General features: G+C 36.2%; 1 protein-coding gene across 8 annotated transcripts in view; it reads right to left on the reverse strand.

Annotated features, from left to right (window-relative positions):
- NF1 (neurofibromin 1) overlaps positions 1-21,220 on the reverse strand; it is a 323,089-nt gene that overhangs the window by 177,757 nt on the left and 124,112 nt on the right. For 7 of the 8 annotated variants that reach the window (XM_061390468.1, XM_061390467.1, XM_061390466.1 and 4 more), the window contains 5 exons: positions 17,935-18,125; positions 12,045-12,151; positions 6,991-7,058; positions 6,684-6,759; positions 4,519-4,676 (listed from right to left, as the gene is read on the reverse strand). In XM_061390468.1, the coding sequence (XP_061246452.1) occupies positions 4,519-4,676; positions 6,684-6,759; positions 6,991-7,058; positions 12,045-12,151; positions 17,935-18,125 (600 nt within the window). Of the gene's footprint in view, positions 1-4,518; positions 4,677-6,683; positions 6,760-6,990; positions 7,059-12,044; positions 12,152-12,447; positions 12,540-17,934; positions 18,126-21,220 lie in introns of those variants that run through there. The other variant, XM_061390469.1, reaches the window with a different exon arrangement.

A 21,220-nucleotide genomic window follows, 5' to 3' on the forward strand; every position in this document is an offset into this window, starting at 1 on the left:
CAATACGTGAACCATGAACTTCCTGATGTTCTAGCTGGTTTTAGAAAAGGCAGAGGAACCAGAGATCAAATTGCCAACATCCGCTGGATCATGGAAAAAGCAAGAGAGTTCCAGAAAAACATCTATTTCTGCTTTATTGACTATGCCAAAGCCTTTGACTGTGTGGATCATAAGAAACTGTGGAAAATTCTGAAAGAGATGGGAATACCAGACCACCTGACCTGCCTCTTGAGAAACCTATATGCAGGTCAGGAAGCAACAGTTAGAACTGGACATGGAACAACAGACTGGTTCCAAATAGGAAAAGGAGTACGTCAAGGCTATACATTGTCACCCTGCTTATTTAACTTATATGCAGAGTACATCATGAGAAACGCTGGGGTGGAAGAAGCACAAGCTGGAATCAAGATTGCCGGGAGAAATATCAATAACCTCAGATATGCAGATGACACCACGCTTATGGCAGAAAGTGAAGAGGAACTAAAAAGCCTCTTGATGAAGGTGGAAGAGGAGAGTGAAAAAGTTGGCTTAAAGCTCAACATTCAAAACTAAGATCATGGCATCTGGTCTCATCACTTCATGGGAAATAGATGGGGAAACAGTGGAAACAGTGTCAGATTTTATTTTTGGGGGCTCCAAAATCACTGCAGATGGTGATTGCAGCCATGAAATTAAAAGACGCTTACTCCTTGGAAGGAAAGTTATGACCAACCTAGATAGCATATTCAAAAGCAGAGACATTACTTTGCCAACAAAGGTCTGTCTAGTCAAGGCTATGGTTTTTCCTGCGGTCATGTATGGATGTGAGAGTTGGACTGTGAAGAAGGCTAAGCACCGAAGAATTGATGCTTTTGAACTGTGGTGTTGGAGAAGACTCTTGAGAGTCCCTTGGACTGCAAGGAGATTCAACCAATCCATTCTGAAGGAGATCAACCCTGGGATTTCTTTGGAAGGACTGATGCTGAAGCTGAAACTCCAATACTTTGGCCACCTCATGTGAAGAGCTGACTCATTTGAAAAGACCCTGATTCTGGGAAGGATCGGGGGCAGGAGGAGAAGGGGAAGACAGAGGATGAGATGGTTGGATGGCAGCACCGACTCGATGGACATGAGTTTGGGTAAACTCTAGGAGTTGGTGATGGACAGGGAGGCCTGGCGTGCTGTGATTCATGGGGTCGCAAAGAGTCGGACACAACAGAGCGACTGAACTGAACTGACTGAAGCATGATTACCAAAGCCTGGGAGGAGCTCTGGCACAGTGCCAAAGGCTACCTGTGGGAGCCCAGCCAGCAAAACCAAGCATTTCTCACAGGATACTATCTCAAGACACCTATAGGGTAGTTCCAAGAGTGGTTTTAAAGATTTATATTAAATTCTGCGCCCTACTGAAATGATATACATTCTACTGTGATGACTGTGGGGCACTTTTTTTAAACAAATATGTACCACTATTTTCTAACACAATTAAACTTTTTAAATCACCCAAAAACAATTTGGAAACTATAAAACATTCCTCTAAGTCAAATATGGTATCATTATTTAAGAGAAATCAGAGATTTAAAACTACTAAAATTAAGAACACTTCATCTGAAAACCAAGACCGCTGCAAGAAAGTATTCAAAACCTTATAGAAAGTTCGACAATTTTTTAAAAAGGTGAAAATAGATGAACTAAACCATTACCTCAAAAAATAAATGCTAGAAAATATAAAGTTATGAGACCAAGTTTTTAAAGGCCAACAGTATAAATAAACTCTAGTAAACATGAATAAGGAAAAATGAGACATATTAGAAATGAGGAAACAGTCATAAACATGGATACTGAAGAAAATAATTAGAAGATAATATATAAATATTATAAACATATTCTGTCTACATATTTCTATATTATAAATAAAATATGCAGACATAGATATACATACTCTTTATTGATAAAACTGAAAAATATATCTCCTATCAAAGATCAAAGAATAAACTGTTAAAAGTTACCTTAAAAGAGACAAAAATTCCTTAAAAAAAAAAAAAAGCTAACTATTCACACTGAAATGGTTGAGTAAATGAGGCTCATTAGTATAACAGAATATTACCAAATACTTATATGAAAGTGTTAGATCTCTATCAACTATTTTGAGGAACAGATAAAATTGTCTTTTAAGTAAATAGAGTAAGATGCAGAGTAATATGTATAAAATTATTTCATTTAAAAAATATAACAACCATCATATATGTGTATGTATTTTCATACAAACGACCAAGTGGATATGAATCGAAGGATACACCTATGAATAAAGGATAACCATTAACACTCATTAGCACATTAGAAATATGACTAGAAAAGAGAATAAATTAAAAATAATACATTTAAGATCTAAATTGTTTAACCTAGCAAAGTACTAAAAATATATACATACATGCTAAGTTGCTTCAGAATACTGGAGTGGGTTGCCATGCCCTCCTCCAGGGGATCTTCCCAAAACAGGGACTGAACCCAGGTCTCCCGCATTGCAGGTGGATGCTTTACTGTCTGAGCCAGCAGGGAAGCCCAAGGATACTGGAGTGGGTTGCCATGCCCTCCTCCTGAATTGCACGCACACACACATGTGCACACGCTTCCTTGTGACACTAGTGGTAAAAAACCCACCTGCCAATGCAGAAGACATAGAAGATGTGGATTCGATTCCTGGATTGGGAAGATCCCCTGGAGGAGGGCATGGCAACCCACTCCAGTATTCTTGCCTGGAGAACTCCAAGGACAGACAAGCCTGGAGGCTACAGTCCAAAGGGTAGCAAAGAGTCAGACACAACTGAAGTGACTTAAAACAGCACAGCACACATATATACATATACGCCTATTTCAAAACTCTTGGGTAGTGCCAGACACAAAGGCCACATACTGTATGATTCCATTTATATGAAATGTGCAGAATAAACAAATACAGAGACAGAACATAGATCAGTGGCTGCCAGGGACTGGGGTGAAAGGGGAATAATGAATGACTGTTAACAGGCATAAGGTTTTTTTGTGGAGATGATGAAAATTTTCTGGAATTAGTGGTAGTGATTATACAACTTTTGGTTGAGTATACTAAAAACCACTGAATTATACACTTTAAAAGGTAAATCTTATAGTATGTGAATTATATCTCAATAAAATGAATAAATAAATCTTGGGGAGGAGAGAACTGACCCAAAAAGCTAGGGAAAAAAAGAGCAAAACTGAGTGGACTTCACAGAAATTTTAAATACCTAAATAGCAAAACCAAAAACCCATAAAGTTTAAAAAGAGAAACCAAGTAAAAAAATGTACAGACACTCTACAAATCAATAAAAGACAAATAATTCAACAGAAAAATGAGTGATTCACAGAAGATAAACAAATGACCAGTAAGCATTTGGAAAGACGTGGCTGTGATTTATTAAAATACAAATTCACTTAAGAGCACTAATGAACTCAAAACAGCTTTTTACCTATGTGTATTTTCCCAATAAACACAAACAAACAAAAAACAAAATATTAAAGGAGTCCAAAACAATGAAACATGAAAAATGGTGTCCTCATAATGGGTAAGTTGCAATATAAATCTAAGGAGAGCACCAAAGCATCACAGACTCCCAAGGATTATCCAGTTCATTTATTTACCAGTCAATGCATAAATTCCCTACACAATATTTCTACCAAGTGTTGAATTCATTTAGCTGATTTTGAACATCTCCATCTACAGACAACTCATGCAGAAGTCCATTTCATGCTTAGTCGGCTAAGGGTATAAATTTTAAATATTTATATTACAAAGAACATATTCTCAAAACAAACTGCATAAAGAAATTCAAATAAAACAATAAGGTTAAATACCCAGTTCTTATTTTTAAAAAATTATTAGCCCCTGAGAATTATCAGTTGTTACAGTGCCAATTGCACTACAGATGGCATATGTGGTACCCTGCTTTCCTAATAAAATGCTGTGAAAACTGTTCTAGAATGCCTACAATGAGTTACTAGGCCATTTCATTAGCACCAAATGGACACAAACCTAAGTACACGCAAAGACATCATAAAAGTGATGAATTTTAGTAGGGTGATTGCAGTGATTATTACAGAAAACTATGTTTAATACTATGTTTAATATTATCCTTTCTGGCAAAAGAATGCAACTTTGGGATCGTTTTAAATCTTTAATCAATGAGGGTTATCACTAATACCATATTTTTCCTCCAACTAAATTTATGTCCAAGTATGTCTCTGCTAAGGCCAGCAAAAAAAATACCCACAATGATGCAACTAGAAATGGACAGAATGCTAAGCTTAAAGAAATATATACCTTGAGTAAAGTAAATTGCTTCATGTGTATTTCCTGGCCATCTAGTGGTTAGGACTTGGCACTTTCACTGCCAGGGCCCAGGTTCAATCCCTGGCTGGGAAACTAAGATCCTGCAAGCCACACAGCATGGCCAAATGAAATTTTTAAAAAAAATATCATTTCACATCTGAACATAGTGGAAATAACTTTTCCCTCCTCACCTTATTCATGTTGTTTTCATCAACCACATCCTTGGATATATCCTGGATTATTTCTGGACACAAGATAAGCAGAATGATTTGTAGTGGCCAAACTGCTGCTTTACGTTTGGTGCTTTCAGCAAAACCATCCACTAAGTCAAACAGTTTTTCGGCACACTCTATGCGAAAAATACAAATATTAAATGATACTATTAGATGACAAGGAAATCTCTGGCATTAAATTAAAAGCTGACACTATTCAAAAACTAGCAAAGGCCACATTTTAAAAAGCTAAATCTGGAAGATCACTTAACTCTCAACAAATTCATTCAGGTAATCAAAAAAGTAATGTTATATTGTCTACGTATTACAAGAGCTATCTTGATCCACCCTGTTGTTCAGTCGCTCAGTAGCATCTGATTCTTTGCGACCCCAGACTGCAGCACCCCAGGCTTCCCTGTCCTTCACCATCTCCCGGAGCTTGCTCAAACTCATGTCCTTTGAGTCAGTGATGCCATCCAACCACCTCATCCTCTATTGTCCCCTTCTCCTCCTGCCTTCAATCTTTCCCAGCATGTCTTTTCAAATGAGTCAGCTCTTTGCATCAGGTGGCCACAGTATTGGAGTTTCAGATACAGCATCAGTCCTTCCAATGACTATTCCGGACTGATTTCCTTTAGGATGGACTGGTTTGACCTCCTTGCAGGCCAAGAGACTCTCAAGAGTCTTCTCCAACACCACAGTTCAAAAGCATCAATTCTTTGGCACTCAGCTTACTTTACGGTCTAACTCTTACATCTATACACGACTACTGGAAAAACCATAGCTTTGACTAGATGGATCTTTGTTGGCAAACTAATGTCTCTGCTTTCTATATGCTATCTAGGTTGGTCATAGCTTTGCTTCCAACGAGCAAGCTGGATTTAGAAAAGGCAAATTTATTTATTTATTTATTTTTTTATTTTTTTAGAAAAGGCAAATTTAATTTCATGGCTGCAGTCACCATCTGCAGTGATTTTGGAGCCCAAGAAAATAAAGTCTGTCACTGTTTCCATTGTTTCCTGATCTATTTGCCATGAATTCAGTGATGGGACCAGATGCCACGATCTTAGCTGTTTGAAATGTTGAGTTTTAAGCCAGCTTTTCCCCTCTCTTCTTTCACCTTCATCAAGAGGCTCTTTAGTTTCTCTTCGCTTTCTGCCTTAAGGGTGGTATTATCTACATATCTGAGGTTATTGATATTTCTTCCAGCAATGTTGATTCCAGCTTGTGCTTCATCCAGCCCAGCATTTCACATGATGTACTCTGCATATAAGTTAAATAAGCAGGGTGACAATGTACAGCCTTGAGGTACTCTTTTCCCAGTTTTGAATTAGTCCATTGTTCCATGTCCGGTTCTAATTGTTGCTTCTTGATATGTATACAGGTTTCTCAGGAAGCAAGTGAAGTGGTCTGGTATTCCCATCTTTTTAAGAATTTTCCACAGTTTTTTGTGACCCACACAGTCAAAGGCTTTAGCATAGTAAATAAAGCAGAAGCAGACGTTTTCCTGGAATTCTTGTGCTTTTTCTATGATCCAAAGGATGACAGCAATTCGATCTCTGATTCCTCTGCCTTTTCTAAATCCAGCTTGAACATCTGGAAATTCTTACCTACTTCCTAGTTCTCGCCTACTACGGTGGTAAAGTTCATCCAGCCTAGTAAAGTCCAAATTTTACAAATCGTCAGACTGGTATTTAGTCTCATTGTGGAGGGCCCTATGCAAAGTGTGATTATATCCAAGAAACAAGACTAATTAGCTTCTTAAAGGGAATTACCGAGTTCTCCAGGAGTCTATTCTCCTTGAAGCTGTGTCTTGAGAATTCTAAGTGAGGATATTCTTACTTGATACCCCTCTCTCTAAACAGGAAATAAAACCTCAGAGCACAAAAAAGGGCTTCTCTACAACAAAATGCCATCGGTATCCAATCTACAACTAATTAAAGATCAGAGCTTCATTTCAAAACTTCCTTATCTATTTGCTCAAAGGAAAAAGGTTGAGGGTAATTCAGAAGTTTAAGAAAAAAATAATATTTCCTATTTGACATAAGTTGAAAAGATTAAAAGCACCATAATAACAAAAATAACTTGGAAAATGATAGGTTTTTATCTATTAAGTAAGAGTTTTTAAAAGACATTATCCTTACCAGCCATATCAGTCTGTGGAATCTGGTACAGCTTTGTAAATTCATCTGGATAATTTTCTACCCAGTTCCAAAATGCCTACAAATAACAAAACATATGTTTTATGTGATACATTGTTAATACAGAAAACAAAGTATCATATTGCTCCAATTATATCACAAAATTCTAATTTCCTCCAGAAGAATATCACAATGCATTCTTTCTAAAAATTAATGTGAAATTATTACTCTTTGACTCAAAATACTGAAGACAACAACACTTAGAACCAAAAATTAACAAAACTTTAATACCAAAGAGGTTATTACTTACTTTTTCCAGGCTATTTATAACTGCTAACTGTGCAACTTTCTTTAGGGCTTTAAATTTAAATGCTGTTTCTGGAAAAGAAAAAAAAAAAGGCTTTACAATTACTAATTAGTTAACACAAATGCAATTCAGAAGTACCAGCAAAAATAACTTTCCTCTTACACACAAACTTTTGTGCCAGTGTTATTTATTAAGCCATGTAAAGGTAAACACAATTAGAATAAACCAAAAACCTTACTGTTTTTGTCCACTAAAGGCAAAACTCAACCTTGAACTTCAAAGGTTGTCAGTTTTTTTCCTTTGTTTCTAATAATAAGTACATTTTTAAAAAATGTCTAAAATACAATCATTGTAGAAAATTCAAAAAATACACAACAATCTAGGGGAAATTGAAAACATTATCTATGATTCTACCATTCAGAGACAATCACAATTTACAGTTTGGTTAATTTTCTTCTTTCCCTTTTCCTATGCACGTATATAGACAAATATATTTACCGTAACTGAGAAAATATGTGCATAACAAACCTGTTCAAACTATTCTACTGGTAGCAGCATATCCCCAACTTTTTCCATATTATTAAAAGTTCCTCATGGGTATATTTGATGATTTTATTACAATAATATTCAATATTTAAGTCCATGTATTAAGCCACTGGTTATTCAAACATCTTCCAATTTTGTATATTTGAATATTATTAATATAAATAACATTAATACTTTATATCCAAATCTTTTCCACATTCTAATTATTCCTTTAAGGCACATAAATATGTAGAAAAAGAACTGTCCAGTCCAAGAGATTAATATTTTTAAGGTTCTTGATAAATACTGCCAACTTGATTTTTGGAAGGACTGGGCCAAAGGCCACTCCCACCAAGCAGTATGTGAAAGTGTCCTTATCATATCCTTGCTATCATTAAATATGTTCATTTCTTTTATTCTACTAATTTGACTATTCAAAATAGTACAATGCATTTTTAAAATAAGACTAAACATTTCTCCATATACATTATGTATTTAATTTTTTTCCCTCTTCTATAAAATTACTGTCCACATTTGTAACAAAGATAACTTTTAATGAAGGGATGTAGATAACTTATTAAATTACATAAACATCTTTACAAGATAAAGATGAGTCTTCAAGTTATAAAATTGTCTAAAAAATCTTCTAAAAGTCGCTTTCTTTTTTTTCTGGACTTGCAAATGAGTAACTTGCTCTCCACATCAGTTTTTTTTTTTTTTTCCTTTAAAGCAACAGCCTTTATTTGAAGGGTTTTTAAATGAAGAATTCAAAAAGTGTTAGGTTTTTGGAACTTATTGACCTGTATTGAAAAGGAACTGCTGACAAAGATTCACCAGAAATAATCTGAACAAGCAAGAAAATATAGTTAATACTACTGAAACCTACTAAAAAAGTTCCAGGACATACGGTTTCTCTGACATAACAATACCTCTAAGTGCTGTCATGGATACGAAACTGACTGCCCATTATTTTTCTAAACACACAGTGGTATAGGTAACAATATTCAATCACTTTTGTTCTTTCCTGAATATATAAAAATTAAAATGCCAATTAAAAAACTAATATATTCTTCTCTTCAAATGTTTTTTACAGATACAATTTCCATATTTTCAGTCAATAGTGGTGTGGTTTAAGAGATACTTCATTCACAAGTCAAACAACAGTCTACCCAAAAGGAATTGATAGCCTATAGGCTCATAGAACAAATGAAGAATTCGGGAATGCAGCAACTGACATTTCTAAAATACACAACAGGAGATACATGCAATAAGCTCTACTAAGCAGCTGGCCACAGAACGAGAACATTGGATCATGTCACTGGTGATTTCAATAGGACACCAGGTGCTTCCAAACACAACTCGAACTCTCATCTTAGGCTTTGTATTTTGCTTTTCCAGTTTCGCTAATGACACACATGTGATTCAAGTCCCTGAAGTATTCATTATAGTCAAGGGCATACATACCAACATAGCTCAGTTGGTAAAGAGTCCACCTGCAATGCAGAAGACCCCGGTTTGATTCCTGGGTCAGGAAGATCTGCTGGAGAAAGGATAGGCTACCCACTCCAGTATTCTTGGGCTTTCCCGTGGCTCAGCTGGTAAAAGAATCCGCCCGCAATGCGGGAGACCTGGGTTCAATCCCTGGGTTGGGAAGATTCCCTTGAGAAGGGAATGGCTACCCACTCCAGTATTCTGGCCTGGAGAATTCCGTGGACTATAGTCCGTGGGGTCGCAGAGAGTCAGACACGACTGAGCAACTTTCACTCACTCACTCACCTAATTAATCACCAAAAGCTATGCAATGTATTCTACTCAAAGATTATGTATTCTTCATCCTAAATACCATATCAAATTGGTCCCCACCCTATCACATTTCATCCAGACCTCCACTATCCTTATTTCAACATCACATTACTACACAACCAAGTTCCAGAAGTTCATGCAACTTTCTATCAAATCATCCTTCAAATTTCAAGCAAAATGGCATATCTAAAATAAAACATTGATCAAGGTAATTCCCACCCAAAAACCTTTGCATCACTTCCCAGAGCCACTAAAACAAAGCCTCATTACCCATAAGCAAAATAATACAGCAGTTAAGTACTTTGGATCTAGAGATGCAGATGTGAACTGAATCTTTATCCTGCCACTCAACAGATGTATGATCTTGGAAATGTTACTTAGGCCTCAGTTTCCTCATCAATATAAAGGATGATAATGGTAACATCTGTTTCACAGGGTTCTTGTGATTGTTGATGAGAAAAAGCATGTAAACTGCACAGGGTGATGTATGGCACATACGGAAAATGCAACAAATGTTACTATGTTTTTATTAATATGATATGATGTACTGTTGTACCTGTGTATCTTGCTTTTAACATCTCCTGCCCCTAAACACATACACACTTCTTCTCTCATGTTATACTCACTCTATTTAGCTCTGCCACACTGTTTGCAAATAATCTGATAATATATTTGTCTCATAAACCAGGTCATGAGCTCCAAAAGGAGAGACTCAATATTTTACTAATGTTTGTAAGCTCAGCAATCAGCAAGGTTTCTTACATATAGTTTCTCAACAAAAGCTGCTGAATTGAATTTAAAACACATTATTACTTTTACTATTCATATTACAGGAAGTTTCCATTCCTTTTACCATGACTGTGTAGAACCATCTTTTGCTGGTCTGGTTAATATTGGCTTTATATGTCATATTTATCAGCAAAAATTCTATAAATTTATGCTCATAAGGAAGCTGCATTCAATGGGGATAACTTACCACAATAAAAAGAAAGTAATTTATCCATACACTTAGTTTCTCTCACTGTGCATGGAGAACCATCAATTAATTATTATGTATTAAACATTTCTAAGAAACTGATCTTTTAAACAAACACCTATCCACAAGCACTCTGGACTTGATTTCCCAAATGTCGCTGAACAGCTATGGAAAAAAAACTCACATTTCTTAAATTTTATACATAGAGGAAATATCTAAATATTATCATTCCTTAATTTTTCAATGTTTAATAATAAATATTAAAATCCTGAAATTTAAACTGAATTGAGTGGTGGTTTATTATAATCTAAAATAACTACTGTCCACTTGTCTATGCTGTGCTTAGTCACTCAGCTGTGTCCAACTCTCTGCAACCCCATGTACTGCAGCCCACCAGGCACCTCTGTCCATGGGGACTCTCCAAGCGAGAACACTGGAGTGGACTGCCATGCCCTCCTCCAGGGGAATCTTCCCAACCCAGGGATCGAACCCAGGTCTGCTGCATTGCAGGCAGAATTCTTTACCATCTGAGCCATCAGGGACAAAACAGCTAAAATGATTCATTTCTCCTTAATTAAAGCTACTGAAAAGTGAGGTAAGCATTGCTTGGTTTTATCATGGTAATGGCCTAAAATCGTAAATTCTGAACAAGCATAATATAGCTGGAACATAGCTTTATAGTATTCATCTATATAGATACAGTTCTTTTTACATCTTTGGTGAAATAGTTGTTGAGTTTAAAGCAAATGTTAGAAAAACTAAACACAGTATTTTGAAAACTGCACTGCAGAACTGTTAGTTTTTAAAGTTAGTATAACTAAATCTCCTTCAAGGTCAAACACTAAAAAACACTGTTGACAATTCCTTAATCAATATACAAAGTAGAATAAAAATAAGTATGAATCACATACTATAAGGTTTCACATTTAAATTAGCCAGAATCCAACACTACATAAAATTAAAAAACAATTTCTGTGAAATTAATTTAGGCATTTATATTCAGTATATTCATAATACTCAGTGCTATTTGCTTTATATTAACACATTCCTGCTTACCACAAAAACCCTCTCAATTCCTTCTGATAGTTAATTTCAGTCAACATAATGATAGCACTCTTCAAAGCTTTAAAATTACACATTAGGCATTACACATTACACATAGGCATATTCCCAGGTGTGACTACTATTGATATGTTCTCTAAGGAAGCAAAACTAAGCACTGAAAGAATAAAAGACTTTGAAATGCTATATAGTCAGTCAGTAAGGCAATAACAGAGTTGAAAACAGAATATCAGAAATGAGATTCCTGGCTCAATTTCTCCTCTCATCATAAAAGCACAATCTTCTGGTTCCATTTGCAATGAAACTTTTATACCCTGCTAAACTATCTGCTTTTAGCCCTGCAATAGATAAACAAATAACTTTTATAATACCTAACTATCTTTGAGATGAAATTCTAGAAAAATTAAATAACAGCATCCTCACATTCTCTTTAATAAAGAGAAAAAGCAAAAACTGTAGTTGAACCAAAACTTTACATTGCCAAGACTTAAGATATTCATTACTCTATTATTTGCAAAGGTTCAAAAATTATTGAACCATAAAGTATTACTATCCATTTCTCAAGGACATTTGCATTATAAAATCCATTTTGATGTTCTAGCTCAACATTATTAGCTCAATTAGTACATTCAAAATACTTATTTTTCACCCACAGTGATTAATTTCACATACATCATTCATTTAAACTTACCCTTCAGGAGTCGTTTTAATTTTGCACAATCCACATTAATATACTGTAACAGTTCTATATCATGAACATCCACATTGTCTTCTGAACAAACAGTCAATTCCTGTAACCTGAAAAGTAAAAAATCAAAAATAATTTATCAACTGAAGTTTTAGGATAGTTCAAAATTCTGAATTCAACAAATTGAATTGATTGATGGTAAAAAAGCACAAATACTACATGATTTCATTTAAAATATTAGCTCAAATTGTAACCAATGCAGTATAATTTAAAACTGACATCATTGCATTAAACCTTCAGTTGCTAAAAAATGAAATCAATGCTATTTCTTCCTTCTCAAATTCTTCTTTCACTCACTTCAGCCTACAGATGTATAGCTAACAGTAAAATTATTCTAAGCACTTACACTAATGTTCTTCTTATCATCAGGGTGAGAAAAGCTTAGCAGTTCACATTGGGAATGAGAAGGTCCTCAAAACTGATTTACATGCTACAAATTCCACAGCTGCTGCAAAGAGCCTAAAAATATGGAATATGACTCCTTAGGAAACACAACTTAACAAATCAGCAACACCAACTTTTGAAAAGCTAACTCTTGTGGTTGTTTGTGAAAAATGGAAGGAAAGTTTAATTCCTTTTACAGTTGTTATTACCATAAGGAAGGGGCATCTGGGGAATTTATAAGGCAGATAAATCAAATAAAAAGGTATTATGGTCAAAAGAAATGAACTGGAAAACGTATCACTAAAACCTCTAAAAAGACTAGATAAACTGAACAACAACAAACAGATATTTTAACTGTACAGAAATAAAGCAAAACAAATGCTATTTACCCACTCAAGTCCAGAAATGGAAAGGAAACTGAAAACCAGAGATGGTTCTGAAGGGATGATCTGGCCAACAAAAGGGTGAGAGTTGGTTAAGTTTTTTCTCTCCTTAACCTAGGGGTGTGGGGCTAAACATTCACATGAGACTAGATACAAAGCCCTGAACCCTAAGAATGCAGGAAGTAGAACCAGGGCCTTGCATAAAACATGGCTAGAAAGAGCTATGAACTTCCTGAAAAAAAGAAAAAGACATTGAAAGGGAGACAGGGAGAAAAAAAAGGGGGGGTGGGGGGGTAGGGATTTACTAGCACAAGAAGTCTGTCTGCTCTGCCTAAGCTTTGCGTAGAGGAAAAAGTCACCCAGGGCTGTCACCTTGCAAGGATTTGAGGCCCATATTTGTACTACCCATACAATCTGGGACTGAGAAATTAACAAAAACATGGGTCCAAAACTGGGCACTTGGCAAATGCAAAACCATCATTAGGATACTCTCAGAGTCCCAGGTCACAAGAGATTCCCAAAGAAAATACACACTGCCCTAAAGATAAATCACAGTTTACAAAACACAGAGAAACAATTCACTGTGAATGAGAGTTGGCACATCCAAACAAATGAGATTATTTAACAATCTTAAAGAGAATATAAATAAGAACGTTTTAAATAATTAGACATACAAGAAGAAATATTAAACTATACAAAAGAATAATAAACTACTTTAAAAAAAAAACAGCAGACTTGTAAAAGAACCAAATAGAACTTTCAGAGTCACTGAGTCTTCTGCTTCTGGTGATATTTCAAATCAGATATAATTTGGGTCTTTAGGACCCTCCAACCATAAAACAGGCAATTCAGTGGAGAAAGGAGCTAATGGTCTACATAAAAAAGTACTATGAGCCACAGAACATGATATATACTTCAGTAGAACAAAAAAGTTATCTTAAGATCTGTTACTCATATTATTTCCTGAAAGAAAAGCAATGACAGAAATATCAAAGAGAAACATCCATAGATAGGTAGAATGGCCAAACACAACAAATTCTCATGACACTGATTCATCTATCAATAGTTCAGTTCAGTTCAGTCGCTCAGTCATGTCCAACTCTTTGCGACCCCATGAATCCCAGCACGCCAGGCCTCCCTGTCCATCACCAACTCCCGGAGTTCACTCAGGCTCACGTCCATCGAGTCAGTGATGCCATCCAGCCATCTCATCTTCTGTCGTCCCCTCCTCCTCCTGTCCCCAATCCCTCCCAGCATCAGAGTCTTTTCCAATGAGTCAATTCTTCTCATGAGGTGGCCATGAAGTCACCATGAGAAGTGGCCATGAGAAGTCAATACTTCTCAAAGTACAGGAGTTTCAGCTTCAGCATCATTCTCTCCAAAGATATCTCAGGGTTGATCTCCTTCAGAATGGACTGGTTGGATCTCCTTGCAGTCCAAGGAACTCTCAAGAGTCTTCTCCAACACCACAGTTCAAAAGCATCAATTCTTTGGCACTCAGCCTTCTTCACAGTCCAACTCTCACATCCATACATGACCACTGGAAAAACCATAGCCTTGACTAGACAGACCTTTGTTGGCAAAGTAATGTCTCTGCTTTTGAATATGCTATCTAGGTTGGTCATAACTTTCCTTCCAAGGAGTAAGGGTCTTTTAATTTCATGGCTGCAGGCACCATCTGCAGTGATTTTGGACCCCCAAAAATAAAGTCTGACACTGTTTCCACTGTTTCCCCATCTATTTTCCATGAAGTGATGGGACCAGATGCCATGATCTTTGTTTTCTGAAGGTTGAGCTTTAAGCCAACTTTTTCACTCTCCACTTTCACTTTCATCAAGAGGCTTTTGAGTTCCTCTTCACTTTCTGCCATAAGGGTGGTGTCATCTGCATATCTGAGGTTAATTGATATTTCTCCCGGCAATCTTGATTCCAGCTTGTGTTTCATCCAGTCCAGCATTTCTCATGATGTACTCTGCATATAAGTTAAATAAACAGGGTGACAATATACAGCCTTGACGTACTCCTTTTCCTATTTGGAACCAGTCTGTTGTTTCATGTCCAGTTCTAACTGTTGTTTCCTGACCTGCATATAGGTTTCTCAAGAGGCAGGTCAGGTGGTCTGGTATTCCCATCTCTTTCAGAATTTTCCACAGTTTATTGTGATCCACACAGTCAAAGGCTTTGGCATAGTCAATAAAGCAGAAATAGATGTTTTTCTGGAACTCTCTTGCTTTTTCCATGATCTAGCAGATGTTGGCAATTTGATCTCTGGTTCCTCTGCCTTTTCTAAAACCAGCTTGAACATCCGGAAGTTCATGGTTCACGTATTGCTGAAGCCTGGCTTGGAGAATTTTGAGCATTACTTTACTAGCGTGTGAGATGAATGCAATTGTGCAGTAGTTTGAGCATTCTTTGGCATTGCCTTTCTTTGGGATTGGAATGAAAACTGACCTTTTCCAGTCCTGTGGCCACTGCTGAGTTTTCCAAATGTGCTGGCATATTGAGTGCAGCACTTTCACAGCATCATCTTTCAGGATTTGAAAGAGCTCAACTGGAATTCCATCACCTCCACTAGTTTTGTTCGTAGTGATGCTTTCTAAGGCCCACTTGACTTCACATTCCAGGATGTCTGGCTCTAGGTCAGTGATCACACCATCGTGATTATCTGGGTCATGAAGATCTTTTTTGTACAGTTCTTCTGTGTATTCTTGCCACCTCTTCTTAATATCTTCTGCTTCTGTTAGGTCCATACCATTTCTGTCCTTTATCGATCCCATCTTTGCATGAAATGTCCCCTCGGTATCTCTAATTTTCTTGAAGAGATATCTAGTCTTTCCCATATAAAATCAATCTTCAGAAAGAACTGTCATTCCAATTTCTTGCATATTTTAAGTCACCTAATGCTATGACACTAGAGTGTCAAGGATAACTTCCATCTAAGTTAAACCATCATAATGGTCTTTTTAGGTAAGCGACCCTCTAATAAGATCAGCTCCTATTTCTGGCATAAGCTAGATTAAACAGCAAATGCAGTTGTCTGAAACATAAATTTCACAGATTCCATTTCTGAGCAGTCTGTGTCCCCTGAAAGTTAAAGAAACTGGCTTATTCTTAAGACTTATTAACTTCTATTCTGGAAAGAGTGAACTAGATTCAGGAAATACACAAAACTTGCCTATTATTACATGTGCTAATGCTGCAGAATAAAACATTTGGAGACCAGAAGATTTTTTTTAAAGTTTTCAGAGGTGGGGCATTTGCTGTGTTTTATTAAAGCAATTCATGCTTGAATAGACTAAAAACATTTTACTCTTTTCATCATTTTCTACCTTCAGTGTAAGACGATTTCAAAAAGTAAGACTGGTCTAGTATCACCTAAACAAAGAAGGGGCTTTGTTTTTTATCATTTTAATGTCTATTACCTACTTGTTTGCTACCTTGCCCTTCAACCAGTATTACTCAGAATATGAAATGTTAACTTAAGAGTTCATCAAGACATTGTTCCATTATATACACACGACTCTACATTATCAGTCATATTGTAACATTAAATAAAATTTTAATTTTCTCTGCACCAGAATTCTGACAAAAGGTTGAAGAATATTGGTGCCTAGAATCACAATTACAGAAATGCCATTTTTTAATAAAAAAACTGCAGGATTTTGAAGTTAGCTGATTCCCCCTAAAAACCATTGCACAAATTCTCAAGATATGATGTATATTTCTCACTCACACCTATTGCAAAACAACATGAGAATTAACTAAGCTGACTCGTGGAAATCCAATGCTCGCTCACACAACACAAATTAAAGCTGTAGGTATCATTAAGCAAGGAAGATTGCTTTTCTCTATTACGTATTAGTCTCTGATTCATTGAAGCACTAAGTGATTTATGTTATGCTTCCTACTTGGTCATAATTAAGGACCCGTTTGACTCTACTTGCATAAGAAAGGCAAATCATCTGCATGAAATTAAGTTCCAGAGAGACTTGCTACCATCAGTTACAATTCTATACTCCTCCATTTGTAGCATATCACAACAAATGATCATATGTTGACTTCTAATTTTCAATAAAAGCTTCAATTATATTTATCATACAATTCTGAAGTACAGCAGTGTATATTATAAAAAAGGATTTCATCAAAACAGGCTAAAATAAGTATAGGAAAGCAGCCTAGTAAAATGGAACAGACAGACTCTGAAGGCAGTCTGACTTAGAAATTTTGGGACCTCCGTTATTGGGCACACTGCCTTGATTACTTCTTTAGTATTAGTTTGCTTACCTGTAAAATGGGGTAATTACCACCTACATTTCAGGGATACTGTAAGGATAAAATAGCATAGCACATGCTGTAAATGTTCAATAATGGGAGCTTTCACAGTTCACTCACTTAAAACAGTTCACTTTCTAGAAAATTCTACCTTGCCATTACTTTCTTGTGCTTCCCACATTGCTGGTTTGGTTTCTGGCGTTTTGTTTTTGGTAGCTTAGGATCTTGTGATAAGGATCAGAGCTTTAATATCATTAGAATTCTGACTACTCATCAATTATTCTGATTTGACTAATTTAATAAAAAGGAATAACATGCTTTAAAAGCCAAACTAAAAATTCATACTTAGTATTAAAAAAAAAAAAACGATCAAAAATTTATACTTTCAAGCTTATAACAGTACTCACATTTAATTGTGATTAATTTGGGCTTCCCTGGTGGCTCAGATGTTAAAGAATCTACCTGCAATGCGGGAGACCCGGCTTCGATCCCTAGGTCAGGAATATCTCCTGGAGAAGGGAATGGTTACCCACTCCAGTATTCTTGCCTGAAGAATTCCATGGACAGAGGCAACAGTCCATGGGGTAGCAAAGAGTCGACACGACTAAGCAACTAACATTTTCATTTTCATATTTAATTGTACCCACCAAGATCAAAATATCACATGATAAAAATTTCAAAAAAAAAATAAATGCATAAAATTTCAACAAAAGCCCACATCCTATCAACCTTTTTTTTAATGAAGACAAAATTTATATTACTTACAACATTCCTATGAAAATTTACACACTAACCTGGTAGAAATTCGACTAAAGACTGCATTGAAGTTGTTGCAGCTAAGAGAAAATAACACCCCAGAGGCAGAATTCCGAAGTTCAGCTGCATGTTGGTTTCCTTCACGACAAGTATGAAGAAAATGGCAGATTTCTGGCAGCAACTGTTTGACCAGCATCGTTTCATCTAATCTCATTGTGTCCTTTGGTTGCTAAAATAGAAACAATCACGTAATTCTAAAACTTTCTTAAACTTACGTGTAAATATTTTCTATAATGAAAAATTTCAAACATGCGTAAGCATTGAAATAGAATAATGAACACCCATATACTCATCACCTAGATTCCACAACTGTTAATATTTCATCATGTTTGCTCTATTTATCTACAGTTGGTTTAATAAAAAACGATGGCTCCATCTTTCATGTCTTAATCACAATAAAAGTCAAGATAGCCCATCAATCCCCTCAGGACCTGCATTTCTGCTTGTTCCCATATTTGTTCCCCTTAGTAAGCTCTCCCACTCCTGGGAATCCTAGTTTACTATGAGTCCTAAATAAACTTTATTCATATACACTGGTGAGCACATTTATTCATCTGTCTCAACACCCAAATTAATTCCAGGGTAGACAATCACATCTACCTTTGGGCAGACTGACCAAGACAGACAGGTATTACTTACTGCAAATAATTTTGTTTTGGTTTAACCATTTCAAAATAAATTACAAACACCATAACTTTAAATCTACCTTACTTTAGTATCACTTAAATACAAGAAAATTCTCCAACTTCAATGCAATCGTCATACTAGGAAAAGTAAAAAATTCCCTCATATCAGCTAATAGCCAATTCATATCCAAATTTCCCCACTGCCCCACTGAATGCCTTTCATAGCTGTTCGAATTTTACTCAACCAGGATCCAAAAAAGGTTTGACTGCAGCATGACTGTTACATTCCTTTAGTCTCTTTCTCCTCAAAGTATTTCCCCTCACACTCTATGTACATCATTTTTATTTTCCATAACATTGACCTTTTTAAGAAAACAGATCAGTTGCCTCATAAAATGTTCTATATTACTGATCTGATTATGTCTTAGTGATGTAACTTGCTCTTCTAGTTGCTACATTTTCTCTTAGGCTGGAATCTAAACCTAATGGTCTTATTAGATTCAGGTTAAACACTAAGCAAAATTCATTACAGTTCATATTACATCATATCAGGAGTACATATGCAGGTGGTCCCTCTGTAAATGATATCTTTGGTGTTAACACTAAGATCTCTACTTTGTAAAGTAAATCTACTCTACAACTAACAAAACAACCAATGAATAAGCTACCCTAAAAATATACTATTCCACACCAATATTTTACCTAATGGCTTAGTATCCTTATATGAATGACAATTTTGATAATGCCAAGCAAGATGACAACAAATTTCTGTAACTGTGCTATGTTCAAATCTGTAATTGCACTCCAAAAGCTTTCAGATGCAAATACATTGAAATACATGAAAAGTAAATAGATATCACAAAATATTTTTAAAAACTTCAAAATTTGAGTTACAATGCTCTTATTTATACACTAACCAAACCAACCAGACGTTGACACTAAGTCCAATTAATAAACAAATAAAAGGTATGTGATGTGAAGTGGAATCTGCTCACTCTTTGCGACCCCATGGACTATATGGTCCATGGAATTCTCCAGGTCAGCATACTGGAGTGGGTAGCCTTTCCCTTCTCCAGGGGATCTTCCCAATCCAGGGATACAGCCCAGGTCTCCCACATTGCAGGTGGATTCTTTACCAGCTGAGCCACAAGGGAAGTCCATAGATACTAGAGTGGGTAGCATACCCCTTCTCCAGCGGATCTTCCCAACCCAGGAATCAAACCAAGGTCTCCTTCATTGCAGGTGGATTCTTTACCAACTGAGCTATCAGGGAAGCCCTGCTGTTGCTGCTGCTAAGTCGCTTCAGTTGTGTCCAACTCTGTGCAACCCCATAGATGGCAGCCCATCAGGCTCCACCGTCCCTGGGATTTTCCAGGCAAGAACACTGGAATGGGTTGCCATTTCCTTCTCCAATGCATGAAAGTGAAAGGTGAAAGAGAAGTCGCTCAGTCGTGTCTGACTCTTAGCGACCCCATGGACTGCAGCCTACCAGGCTCCTCTGCCCATGGGATTTTTCAGGCAAGAGTACTGGAGTGGGGTGCCATTGCCTTCTCCGCAGGGAAGCCCTAGAAGCATTCAAGTTTTGAATAATGGTCATATGCATGTGTGCGTGCGAGTGTGCTGTCGCCTCAGGATGACTCTACGACTCTATGGACTGTAGCCTGGCAGGCTCTTCTGTCCGTGGGATTCTCCAGGCAAGAATACTGGAGTGGATTGCCATGTCCTCTTCCATGGAATCTTCCCAGCCTAGGGATTGAACCCACGTCTCTTAGGTCTCCTCCATTGGCAGGCCAGTTCTTCACCACTAGAGCCACCTGGGAAACCCAATGGTCATATATACAGGAACAAAAATACTTAAGATTCTTCAGTCTACAAAATTTTACTCATAAAATTTTGGTTTTAATCATAATATTGTTAAGTATCTGTTCACTTTCATTTAGCTATTTCAACTACTAATATGATAAACATGTATTTATAGGGATCAGTTCTTAAGCCTCAACTTAATTTGATCTAAAAAGGAAAATAAATAACCAGCAAGGACCTACTTAAAAAAAAAAAAGTTAATTAAAAAAAATAAATAAAAAGGAAAACCAAGAGAGTCAATGAAGGCAATCCAGAAAAACACAACTGTTCAATAATATGAACAATACTATTTTTAATTATAAATTTAATGAAAAAATTACACATTTTCAATAGTAGAGCAAAGCAAGTTAATGTCTATTTTATGGATTATGTAAGTTATACCATGTCCACTTAGTAGAGCTTCATTTTGGCTATCTCCAAAGAGTATAACATTAAACTGGGGCCAATGATATCAGTGATCATTCTCCAAAATACATTTACCAGTACCTCTTGATTATAAATGTTAATGGAGAAAAGATGTAGAACTGAAGAGGCAATAAACCAGCATACTTCCATTCAAACATGGGTGTCAGAGATGTATTGGTAACTACAAAGTAGTAAGACCACTACAAAAAATTGATTCAAGAGAAGTTAAAAAAAAAATAATCATGTACCTTCAAACTTTCATCATTCTGTTAAACATTTAACAGGTTTTTTGCTCTTCCACCCCGTTTTATAAATGAATGACAGCTCATCACAAATTAAGAGACAACACAAAGCTAAAACAAAATTAGCT

The sequence above is a fragment of the Bos javanicus genome, chromosome 19, assembly GCF_032452875.1.
Source record: "Bos javanicus breed banteng chromosome 19, ARS-OSU_banteng_1.0, whole genome shotgun sequence".
NCBI lineage: Eukaryota > Metazoa > Chordata > Mammalia > Artiodactyla > Bovidae > Bos > Bos javanicus.